Raw genomic sequence first — 12,613 nt, forward strand, 5'->3', positions numbered from 1 at the left:
ATGATGGATTCAGTGACCCAACTTAATGATTCCTTGAATTATTGTGGAAAAACTGATCTTCCACTTCCATGAAATTAATAATTCATTAAAGGACAATCTCATGAAATTTTTCTAAGCTTAAGGGCGATTTTATGGGAGGGAATTGTCCCGATACCGTCCTTTCATGGATGACCAGTAGTACTACTGATGCCAACTGGGATAGGATTGTGCTTCCTTTACCCCTAATGCGATAAGGCTTGTTTGGAGCTTTCTTTGCATTTTTAGCCAGGCAGCACCCAATCTTAAAAACAAGACCAGAGTAATTCAGATGCTCCTACCCTCGCAGACATTGTGAAGTATGCCATAAAGCGAGAATGATGTCAAACGTCCTGCTGTAACAAATCATTCAAAAGGAGACAAATTTTCCAAAAACAGACTACATCACTATTTATTTCTAGTTTTACTAAACTAATGTACAAAGCATTGGAAGCATACAGCTCTTATTGACAAAGAACCCAGACTGGGTTCCTTAAGTGACGTGCAAATGAGCAAGATTTTGTTGCTGCGACTTTCAATTATAATTGCTGCTACATGTGACAAAAAGATCGCTCACCCGCGGGTAAAGCCAATACGCGTCAGGTCCGATGTTGATCACAGAATGTTGCGATCACCAACTCGTGTCTCAGGCGCCTGAGATGACTACTGCAAACAAGTGATTTTTGGGACATGCAATCATGATCGCAGGCTGCAGTGATATAAATTGCTCGTTTGCAATGCCCTTTACTGCAAAACTTCTTCCAGGCATGGAAATTATTCCAGTCATTTTCCCAGGGGTTGTCACTGGCCTATCAAAATCTTGCTATTCTCCACACATTCCAAGTTTCATTCCAACACCTAGTTCCTCACAATTATACACACACAAAAAAGACCAGCGACAGTTACCATGGTAATACCAGTAAAAACATACTTGGGTCAAAATGCCCTTGGGTTATGAGAATCAATACATCCTTGCGTTTGAAGAATCAAAACATTCTCAGGTCAAAATGTCCTTGGGTAATTAGAATCGAAACACTCTCGAGTCAAAATGTCACTGGGTTTTATAAGAATCAAAACATCCTCAGGTGAAAATGTCCCTGGGAAATGAGAATCAAAATTTCCTCAGGTTAAAATATAATGAGAATCAGAACATTCTCAGGTCAAAATGTCTTCTGGTTGTGAGAATCAATACATCCTCTGGTTTATGATGTCCCTGGGTTATGAGTTAATGTTTTCCTTTTCTTTTTAAAATACCTGGTTACAATGTATGAAAAAACTGCCTTGTTTTGGCTGTAGCTTTTGCGTGTTGCAGCCATATGGCTTTTGGTTAGTACAAAATATGGAAGCAGTCAAAAAAAAAAATTAGGCAGAAATTGATACCTCTCTAAATGTATGGCTTTTGATTCTCTCACCAACCACAGCTCATGTGGAGTCTTCATTTTTTCCAAACATCTTGGTTTCTGCCTGTGTTTGAGCACATCCACCCTCCCTGTGTCTGGTAAGATAACCAATCATGCCAGTTCGGTTTTGACTCCTCAAACTAACATATTGTATTTGATGAACCAGTGTGAGTAATATATTATCACCCAACTTAGGAAAATCTGTAACCAACCAAGGAATAAAACAATGACTTAACAATCTACGCTTCGGCTGCTTTATAAACTATTGTAACGTTTAAGTAAAATATTTAACCCCACAATCCTAATAATTACACTTAAAAACAGACGTGGTGTAAAAATCATTGCTTTGCGTATAACTATAAGTTTTAAAATCATTAAAAAGTTTGGAGAAAATTATTGAGACCAGTCAACATTGCATTTTTCATTTCAATTTACTATCATTTTATGTAAATGTGAATCTAATAACTTCATCATCACTTCCTTTTTAAACCAAAAACACATTTTTTCAAGTAATGTGTTATTTATAAAAGGTTCTCAACACATTTTTTCACAAAACTATCGCTTGTTTGGACAGGAGTACAACATTCATTCTGACGAAACTGATTAAAATGCCCCGCTGAATTAAAATCCTAGCTGACAAAATTCATTTCAACATTGTTACTCGTCGTTGTCAACTTGTCAGACAAGACCATCTGTTTCCAAAAAATAAAACATATCATGAAATCAACACAAACATTGATGCATGATTTCTAAAAATTTGAAATGCATCGACGAGTTGGTTGGTGGACTGGCCAAAGACATAAATGCCGTCCTTTTGCAAACGTCACGACTAAATCCGGTCGCTTCGAATGAATCGTGAGACATCAATTCCACCACAAAAAAAAATTGTTCTTAAATAACTTTGGCCAGTTCACCCACCCAGGAATAAACCCATGATAAATGCAATAAAACAGCATGATTCTGAACGGATTACTCGTCCACCTGAGCCAACAGGGGAAATCCAGCATCGTGGTGATTCCTAGCTCAGTTCCATATGTCCAGAGGAGGCATCTTTGCTACCTCGAAGAAAACTCTGCAAGAAAATACAGGAAATTAAGTATGAAAGCAGACAAATATGTTTGTGGCTTATATTTGTGAAATGTTGATTTTCCGACAAACATTAAAATTTTTGTGAACGACCCTCCAAGCTGTCCTACTCGGCCAGTGACAGTTCAAGGTCCGATTGTCAGCATGGTTTGGCAAATGAGAAATTAAGTATGGAATAGCATACAATTTCTGCGGGATTTTTATTGGGCCTCCGAGTGATTTTTAAGTTGACAATATTGACGTTACACTGATGGCAATTGTGATCACCTGGCGTTCATCACATTTTCTTGGGTGGCCTAGGGATGAAACCTGCCCACCACAGAATTGGAGAGCAGATAATTTCGCGGCAAACAGTAATGACATGCTGGAAGATAACGAACCTGGTGTAAGCCTGACCAAGGGGGGTACAAGGTTTTCATTGACAGCAGCATTAATTGTGACCACAAACTTACTTGTGCGAATACTTGGTCTTTATTGTTTTTGAATAGAACTTTGATGTCGTTGCTCCCACCATGGCATTGAGTTTCCTGACAAGAGGAAGGATCTGTTCTTCTTTGTAGCCAGTGTAGTAGATCAGGGTGGGCGTCTGAAAAACGATTGGGCCAGCCGTTAGAGAATTCATGAAAATAGTCCGAGAACTTATCTCGTTGTAAATTATTTTGAAGAATTCATTAAACTACTGGAAAACTTGTCTCATTAAAATCAAGTTCACTGATAACTTGAATGTCAGATGCAATAAAAAAGATTCTCAACAGTTTTTAGGCTTACCCGTATAGATATCTATTCAAATCAAGTTTATTTATTTAACGTGGTTTATTTGTTCTGGCATAGACATCTGGCATTAAAGTTTTCTCGACTTTATGCCAAATTGGAAGGACAAAGAATTTAACAAGGATTAGGCTTCTTGCTCAAGGACACAAAGACAAAACAGTGGTGATCCTTCAGAGTCATAGGCAGTGTTCTAGACACTATGCCTCTGATAACATCCTATCAAATGAAAAATAGATGTGTATTGGTGAACCATTCATAAAACTCATAGTCAAGTTTGATTCTTGCTGCAATTTTAAAATTCAATCAGCTGAGTGACCATGCTGACAGGTAAGTTTATCGTAAGGAATTCATTGAAACGATAATGAAAAACCCATTTCCTATTATCATTACATCATAAACACTTGCAGAAAAACATGATGTTGTGTTTAGACCTTTTAAAAACTGCAAGAGGAAATGTCAGAAGGCAGGCGAGTTTTAAAACAGGTCAACATCACCAGGTTTTAGTTGCTAGACACGTTAGCATATAACACCTTACTGTGCATTGATGTACATGAAATAACATGCCAGCATGATGCTCTGAGCTAACATGCTTCCCTGCAGCTAGGACCTGCATGTTTTTCTTACCCAATCTCCCGTTTTCTTCATTTTGAGAGCCAGGTAGAGACAGGCCGCTCCCATCTCGGACTCCTTGTATGTCAAGTATTCATAGTCCATCTGGGACATCTCGAGGATGAAACGGCCCATTGTCAATGTCTCCATGTTACATTTGCAGCACTGGAAGAAAAACACTTGACTCAATGAGACATTCAAAATATCTCTAGACAAAACAGAGTGAAGTGACCTACAGTGGAACCTCCCTTAGCGGACACCTCTCTTATAAAGGATACTAATGTAGTTTTGGTCCCAAATTGGTTGTGTCCATTCAATTTGACCTCGCTTATCAGGACACCTCTCTTTAAGGACAGCACTTATCAGTCCTGAGGTAGTCCTAAATAGGGAGGTTCTACTTAAAAAAACAATTTTTAGAACCAAGGTTTTTCATTATAACTCTTGTGGAGAAAATTCTTCTCAACTGAACAGATTATGTAATTTTTCTGCTCATTTTTCAAATTGAAAATGTATTTTACAATTTTCGTTTTGGCAAATTGAGATCGGTTGCAAAATCCGAGAAAACTAAAAGGTCAGCACAAGTTTTGCAATTTACACTAGAATGAAGGAAAATCACTTTCTCCTTGATAACACTCACCTTCGAATATCGACGAAGGAAACGGTACGAGGATGGAATGCCAAGATCGAACCCAATACTCTTCAAAATGTTCCTCTCCATCTCTGTGAGTTCGGCGCGGGTGTACGCATCATCGCAGATGTACAAGAAGTCATCTAGGAGGGGAGGAACACGTTCCTGGAAGAAACGGAGATAAGATATCAGCTACTTTTAATCATTTTACTGCCGCACAAGTTCCATTGACTCTTCATCATGAATGTTTCCTCGAATGTGTAGTGGTTAAAGCACCTGGGTCATTATCAGGAGGACGTAAGTTCGATACTCGGAAGGGTCACCGCTGTTTCGTCTTTGTATCCTTGAGCAAGGCACTTTACCCTACTTGCTTGTCTCCACCCAGGAGTAAATGTGTACCTAGCTGGCACACTACTATTAATATGAACGTTAGTCCTGAGCGCTATATAGCTGCAGCTCGGAGCTGTCACACTCCCAGAGAGTAGAGCTTGAACCAGAAATGTTCAGGCCAATAGCTAGGTTAATAATGTGAAGCACTTTGAGTGACTGAAACCAGTTGGATTTAGCGCTATTATAAGTCTCATGATAGTGACTTTTTTATTGAGCCCTTTTCACTGTATTATCTACTGTCTCGAAGCGCATTATAAATATGATTAAACATTGTATCAATTATTTTCAATTGTTACTTCCCAATAACTGGAGAGAGAAAACACTGCCTGAACTATAAGTGTTTTCACTTATCTTGTCAGTTTGGCAGAGGCTCAACATATGACAGTGCCAATAGAGTTGTTAGGAGTCCAAACTGTTAGGAAAAATATAACATCATTATCATATCAACTGGTGAGTTAGGGACCCTTTCAGTCATGAATTGCCAACAACTCTAGGTGACCATTACAACTCCAATCATGCAACACCCAAGCTGTGAAATAAACCAATGTTTTGAACAGCTGCCACATGCCTGAAAATTGACATGTCTTCGACAGCTTTGCCACCACCAAAGTGGGCTTGGGTAAAATTCAGTCAAGCATAGACCAGTTCAAGAAAGACAGCCAGAGCCAGTTTTACTACAGCAAATGCATTACGGCAAAAGTCAGTACCCTTCAAACTTTGCAAATATGACTGGACCCAATAATGAAACATTCATTCGATTTTGAATAGAATTGATGCAACTGAGATTTTTCTCCCATTCATCTGCACCCAAACAACAGAAAGATCAAAGTTTTGATCCTGCATACACATGTATTGTTTTTAAGGCACTCTCCACGCCTGCAAGGAGTGTGCTCAGAACCTTTTTTCGAACTTGTCTATTGTTAACTAAATAATACAGAACACTTACGTCAAATTTACAAGCAATGAACAAAGCTGTGCTGGCGACCAACTGGAGTTGTTCTCGCTTTATGACACTCTTCTCGAGGTATTTATCCACAAGGCGGATGGCCAGGTATAATGTTTCGTGGTTGAGTTCGAAGTTCTCCTGTATCTCAACTAGCCAGTCGACAACGATGGCTCGCATTGAATTGTTGATTTCCGGCTGCCTTTCCATGTACGGCTGCACCATGAATGAGATCTGAAAATAGTCGATGGACATGAAAACAGGACGGATTTGCAGGGTCGTTGCCCCAGGGTACATGTCCTTTTGGTACTTTTGAAGTACCTTTAAAAATGATGAGGGCACTCAAATGAATTCAAGTTGAAAGATAATGTGATGGAATCAGCTGGAAAATGCATACGGAGGTGAAAATCCCCCCACCTTCTCTGCTGACCCTCAATACAAATCATATAAGGTAAACAGTGCAAGTGGACGATCCCAGTCAACAGACCGCACAAGATGATATTCTCCTGCCTGAAGGCTTGAGACTGTAGGTCGAATGCTTTCAAGCCAGAGACAATCACACTACATACTCAAGACTCTCACAGGAATGTTTATGAAGGGCACTGGGGACTAGTTCTTACATTGTCAAAGACTGTCCCTGGCTTTGAATCTGAGACATCGGTCATGGCCAGAAATGCCTCATTTGACGGTTTTAAAAAAAATTCAGTAGAACCTCTCTATAAAGGACACCCTCGTGACTGAAAAGTCCTGCCCTTCACAATCACAGATAGGTCAAATTGAATGAAAACAACCAATTTGGGACCAAACCTAGTGTACTTAGTAGAGAGGTTGTCCTTAATAGAGGCGTCCGTTGAGGGAGGTTCTACCATATATAATAAATGCCAAACGTGATTGGTCTTTGGCGCCGGAAAACCCCCTTGACCCGCAGTCCCACGAGTTTCCCGGCTCAAGACCAATAACAATCCTACTCGAGTGGTTAAATACACACCTCCCGCTCCTTGTAGTATTCAAATATATCGTAGGCGTACTCGGGACATTGGTAGCTATCACCGACATTCTCTTTGTCAATGTCAATTATCTCCAAGTTGTGGCCATCCGACTGAAGATAAAACGCAGATTAGAATAATAAATTTCAAGTCCAAACTTCTGATGGTTGGTGTATGTACTTCTTCTTCGGTATTTGCTCTGCACTTGGAGGAGTAACTCTCCAGGGAGTGTTCCTCCTCCAACACGAACATGTAACACTCACTCGTGGTTGTCGCTCGAGACACGCACTGAAAGCCATCATAATGGAAGACCAGGTGTTCAATGAGTAACAGTTCCAGGGATGCTGACCTGACCCAAATGCACAGTGCATGTTGTATAGAAAAAGGGTGACCTGATTCTGAGGTTGGCACTATCAATTCAGGCCGTCATTCAAGTACTTTGTGTCCAGCAGTTTGATTGGCCACCCGTTTATGTCGGTGCGTCACACAGATTTCCCGCCCTATTGTGTCGGCGGTAAAAGGAGGAGACTTTAGGATTGAATTCACAGCCGGTAAGGCGGTAAGTCGGCAGACATTTAATACCCACCTCTTCACTCTTTACCGCATCCTCAGCAGGTTCCTCTCGGCTAGAAACAACTGTGTCATCGTCGACCACGCTCTTCTGCGATTCAATGGAGGTCGTACTGGACTGTGAACTGATGACCTCTTGCGAACTCTGGGAACTGGTGCAAGTGTCCTGGCTCTGCGAGCTGGTCAACTCCTGGGACGATTTGCTGGACTGTGAGCTCTCCAACGATGAGCAAATTTCGATCTCGTCCTTGGATTTATTCTTTGCTTTTCGCGAACGCGTAGTAATCGTCTTTTTAACAAGCTTTGTTGGCTTTTTCTTTTGATCTTTGTTGTCAATTTTTGCATTCTCTTTCTGTGGATGGGAAAAAAACAATGGGGATCCATAGTTACACATAAATAATGTAAATAATTGATATGAATAATTGACAATGTTTAAAATGGAACAGATATGATGTCGATATTGTATAATCAATGATTGTCACGACACAATCATCAACACTTTCACTAGGGTACAAATTCTAAAGAGCAGGGCTCGAGATCACCCCAAAAAGTGTCTTTTGAAGCATGAAACTTGGCCTAGGACCATCACCTTTGAAACTGTCAACTTAAAAATTGGTTGCAGGACTCCTGAGATGTTGTAAAGACTTTAGTTTGCTCGAGCCCTGAAGAGCACACTTTTTTTAGAACCCCTCGTAAAACCCCAAAATCAAATGCCGACTTCGAAGAATGATTTCTTATCAAATGAACAAACAACTTAGTTATACCAGCTTTATTGTTACTTTCGATCAGAAACACTGTTGATGCGGATATTTCGGTCAACTTGACTTAAGAGCCAGTTTTTATAAGAGTCAGGCAGGTGGTGATTCATGACCCTCTCAGATTTGTTCCAAAATTTTTTTATTGGTAGATATATGTTAATAACGGACGGAAATCACATTTTCTATCCTCAATAGGGTCCGCTTTTTTTTTAGGGGCCCCTGGAATATTGGGGTCAAAATGGGCCTAAAGGGCAAAATAACCAAAATGTGGTTTTCAAATGCTGGTATTTCTGTGCGCCCTTAGTGAGCCACAGAGATTTTCATGCGTGTAAGTCTATTGGGTATTGACTTTCAGAAAATGTGAAAATTTTGGCGGCTGACTAAGGGCGCAGCCCATAGGTGGCGCTGCAAAACGCGACATTTCGAAATTACACACACCTTCAGAGAGGTTGTGTGGTTTGCGCCCTAAGTCAGCCAGGGTGTTTCATGCGTATTATGATACATTAGCACCTACTGCTTTGATTTAAAGGAAATTTACGGCGGCTGACTTTGGGCGCACAAGTATAGGGGGCGCTTTTTGCCGCCGAAAGGTGAAATTACCACCTTTTCGCACAGCAAGTTCTCCATGCGCCCTAAGTCAAAACTGATCAAACATAGCTCAACTAGTCACCCAGCATCTCTAGTACCAGTGGTTAGGAGGGTTTCATGGCTGGTTTGCGTATTAACCCTTTTTGCACCGTTTTTTGTCGGGTCACTACGCGAAAAGGCTGAAAATGGAATTTTGTTAACTTTCTCCGATATTCATAAAACTTACAGGATTAGCTCCTTTTGCACTGAGAAAGGTGTTATCAAAGTTTCTGTGGAATGCAGCAAGCCACTTTTGTTGTAGGCTGCCATTTGGCGGCAATATTGGAACTATAAAGCAAAAGTACCAGTTTTAGTGAGAGACGACAGGGAAAAAGACCACTGCTGAGAACGTTGTCAAACTGATGCGATCTGCAAAGGATGCACAAGGCGCAAAGATGTTTTCACCAGAAGAATACTTAGCAAGAGATCAAGTTATATCACAGTTCTCTCAATTTATGGCCAAGAAGAAACGAGGTGGAACACTTGAAATCCCAGAAGCTGACCCAACTGATGATGGTAGTGACAATGAGGATGAAGGGAATGAGCAGATTGATGAAGAGTTAGAAAGTGTTCAGGTAACATCAATTCCATCCGATTTGAGTGAAACAATATCCTCGACAATTTTCTTTTTACCGAAAAAGATTCTACATCGATGTTTTACCTCCAGGAATCTGATCTTCAAGCAGAGCAACATATCATAGTTGTTGAGATGATCAACGATTTTCACGAAGAAAACATGGGGGAAATGGAGTACCATGCAGGAGATTACGCAATCATACAGTGTGGAGAGAAGGCATATGTTGGGATGGTACAAGCTGTTGATGGCGAACTTTGCCACATAAAATACATGAGACGAACAGGTAATTATGGAATCGTGATGGATGATTCTTCCCCAATGGAAATCTAAAATACGACATATTTTTCAACCATATGCCCATAGTTTGATAGTATACATGTCAGTAATATTAGCTGGTACTTTTCTGTATTGCAGGATTGTATTTTGGATGGCTTGATGATGAACATGCATCTTGGCAGGACAAGGATGACATTCGCGCTAGATTATCAGCACCATCCATTGATCGCCATGGACATTACATATTCTCAAAGAAAGATGACCAGAACATGAAACTATATAAACTGTAGTTCACTGTTTAGATGTGATGATCCAGTTGGACAGTTTGGCCCTAATGGCATACTAACTATTTTGATAGTAATTTGCTAAATTTCTGCTGACATTTAAATATTGGTGAAGTTTTACACCATATTCATTGTAAAAGTGTTTAAGTTTCTGAGATACCGGTGATTTCATGGTAATTTTTGAATACTTTTGATTTTGAATAAACGGTTCATGATATAAAGGTCAAATTGCTCCTTTTTCTGTCAAATTTCAATTTTGCCACCAAGTAGCTTGCCACCTTGACCTAAAACTCACAAAAAATACTTTCTTTAACGTAAGGAAGTTATCCTGTAAGTTTCATGAATATCGGAGAAAGTTCACAGTTTACCATTTTTGGCCTTTTTGTCTAGTGTCCCGACAAAAAATGGTGCAAAAAGGGTTAATACGCAAACCAGCCATGAAACCCTCCTAACCACTGGTACTAGAGATGCTGGGGGACCATTTGAGCTATATTTGGTCAATTTTGACTTAGGGCACATGGAGAACTTGTTGTGCGAAAAGGTGGTAATTTCACCTTTTGGTGGCAAAAAGCGCCCCCTATACTTGTGCGCCCAAAGTCAGCCGCCGTAAATTTCCTTTAAATCAAAGCAGTAGGTGCTAATGTATCATAATACGCATGAAACACCCTGGCTGACTTAGGGCGCAAACCACACAACCTCTCTGAAGGTGTGTGTAATTTCGAAATGTCGCGTTTTGCAGCGCCACCTATGGGCTGCGCCCTAAGTCAGCCGCCAAAATTTTCACATTTTCTGAAAGTCAATACCCAATAGACTTACACGCATGAAAATCTCTGTGGCTCACTAAGGGCGCACAGAAATACCAGCATTTGAAAACCACATTTTGGTTATTTTGCCATTTAGGCCCATTTTGACCCCAATATTCCAGGGGCCCCTAAAAAAAAAGCAGACCCTATTGAGGATAGAAAATGTGATTTCCGTCCGTTATTAACATATATCTACCAATATAAAAATTTTGGAAGAAATCTGAGAGGGTCATGAATCACCCTCTAATAGGATCTTGCCTGATTCTTATAAAAACTGGCTCTTAAATTGATTCTCCACCACCAAAAATCAATGCATATGCCGTTTGGCCATCTCGCATTAAAGAAATCTCCCTTAAAATTGTATAGTTTATTTTTGCAGTTTTTTTGGTTACATGCAGGTGTGAGAATTTTTGCAAAGGATCCGTTATCTTAGACTATGTTAAATAGTCTACGGTAGGAAGACAAAAGACGCAGTATCTGCATAACACAAAACAAACAATGCATATTTTCATTAAGAAAATATAATGAGTCATGAAATTTTCAATTCACTGACAGTTAGAGTTTCAAAACTATGTCTACTTACATTTGTGATGTCTCCAAATGCAGCTCTTTTCTTTGCTTGCTTCATTGGCGGTGACTTCTCAGCCATTCGCTTTAGCCCACCATTGCCCTTGTTGTTTTGCTGAAAGTGAAAGATATGATGAGTCATTTGTACTATGAATTTCTTCACATTTTACAACACAAAAATGAAATTATTCGATTGATGACCGGCTTCCAGAACCAAGCTCTAAACAAAGTATTACCAGAGTTTCTCAAGGAAACCACCTTAGTATACTTCCAGATCATCATGTCGGGTCCTTTTCAAGGATTCTGTCACAAATCAGTCAGACATGTACAAAAGGAATCGCATTCGCAAAATGACACTTTGGAACTTCAGTCCTGACGATGGTACGATTTGAGAAGTCTCGCGAGTAACAAATTATGACCTATGAAGCATCTTATCTTCTTCAAATATACTGCCTTCGCTCAATTGTAAATTATGCAATAATTCAGGTGGTCACGAAGTTGGCCTTGAAATTAGCATAATCAATCAGCGATTTCGTCATCTTCGGTACATGCCCAACCTCAAATGCAGGATGTGATCACTAATTTCATTCAAAGCGTAATAAAAGGCAGCTTTGCGAAATGCAGTGTTTTCTGTGAAGGAGATGGGTTTTATATAGGCCTAGGTCATGTATAATCGCTATATATATAGACCACCATGTCCATGACCATGCATCGGCCTAGCCCTATACTATAGTCGATAGTTTACCTGCTGCTTCCCTAAAATCGGAAGATTCAAACTTCCCAAGCCAAGAAAGTTTTCTCTTGTAATTGGCATCGTTAATTCTTCTTTCTTTATGTGGCCTGATCAGAACTTTAAATCGAAGTTTCAACAGTGCTTTCGGCTGCACTGGCGACTGTTTCACTGTAAAATTGCACGCGAAAATATACAGCAGTCAGCAGAGCAGAGGATTTTACGAAAATATTTTGGATTGAATCGACGTCACTTTTGAATTATACGTGGCCCATTAGAGGTAGGGGTCATTCTGTGGTGATCAAATATAAGTTATCAGACATCTCTCTGTGGAATTTCATGAGATATTGATAGGTAAATAGATAAATAAAATCAGATGTTCTTCTCCTGCTTTCTTTGTGCTTGTTTGAATTTCGCTTGCAAATCGGCCTTAAACTGTACGACTCGTTTTGATTGGTTCTTTGACACGACGTTTAAACATTTGACCAATCAAAGCAAGCGTTGCAAAAAACAGCGTGCCTTAGTTACATCAGCTACACCTAGATGTCGCGCTATGGTCTCACAAGCCAGTGCGGAGAATGTCTCCAGCTGAA

The 12,613-nt window shown here is 40.0% G+C and overlaps 1 protein-coding gene across 1 annotated transcript; it reads right to left on the bottom strand.

Annotated features, from left to right (window-relative positions):
• Positions 1 to 406: 406 nt before the first annotated feature.
• On the bottom strand, positions 407 to 12,430 carry LOC135495084 (G2/mitotic-specific cyclin-B3-like). Its single transcript, XM_064783500.1, has 9 exons — positions 12,036 to 12,430; positions 11,307 to 11,405; positions 7,415 to 7,750; positions 6,831 to 6,941; positions 5,846 to 6,076; positions 4,519 to 4,674; positions 3,897 to 4,046; positions 2,954 to 3,087; positions 407 to 2,487 (listed from the first exon to the last, which is right to left on the bottom strand). Exons 1-9 carry the CDS (start codon positions 12,102 to 12,104, stop codon positions 2,439 to 2,441), a joined length of 1,335 nt encoding a protein of 444 aa, XP_064639570.1. The 5' UTR covers positions 12,105 to 12,430; the 3' UTR covers positions 407 to 2,438.
• Between the last annotated feature and the right edge of the window lie 183 nt (positions 12,431 to 12,613).

The sequence above is a fragment of the Lineus longissimus genome, chromosome 10 (genome assembly GCF_910592395.1).
Source record: "Lineus longissimus chromosome 10, tnLinLong1.2, whole genome shotgun sequence".
NCBI lineage: Eukaryota > Metazoa > Nemertea > Pilidiophora > Heteronemertea > Lineidae > Lineus > Lineus longissimus.

Coding starts and splice junctions, on each gene's coding strand:
- LOC135495084 (XM_064783500.1), bottom strand. CDS start 12,104: ATGCCAATTACAAGAGAAAACTTTCTTGGCTTGGGAAGTTTGAATCTT. Junction 6,942..7,414: donor ATGCGGTAAAGAGTGAAGAG/GTGGGTATTAAA, acceptor TTTTATCTTCAG/TCGGATGGCCACAACTTGGA. Junction 2,488..2,953: donor AAGACCAAGTATTCGCACAA/GTAAGTTTGTGG, acceptor ATTTTCTTGCAG/AGTTTTCTTCGAGGTAGCAA.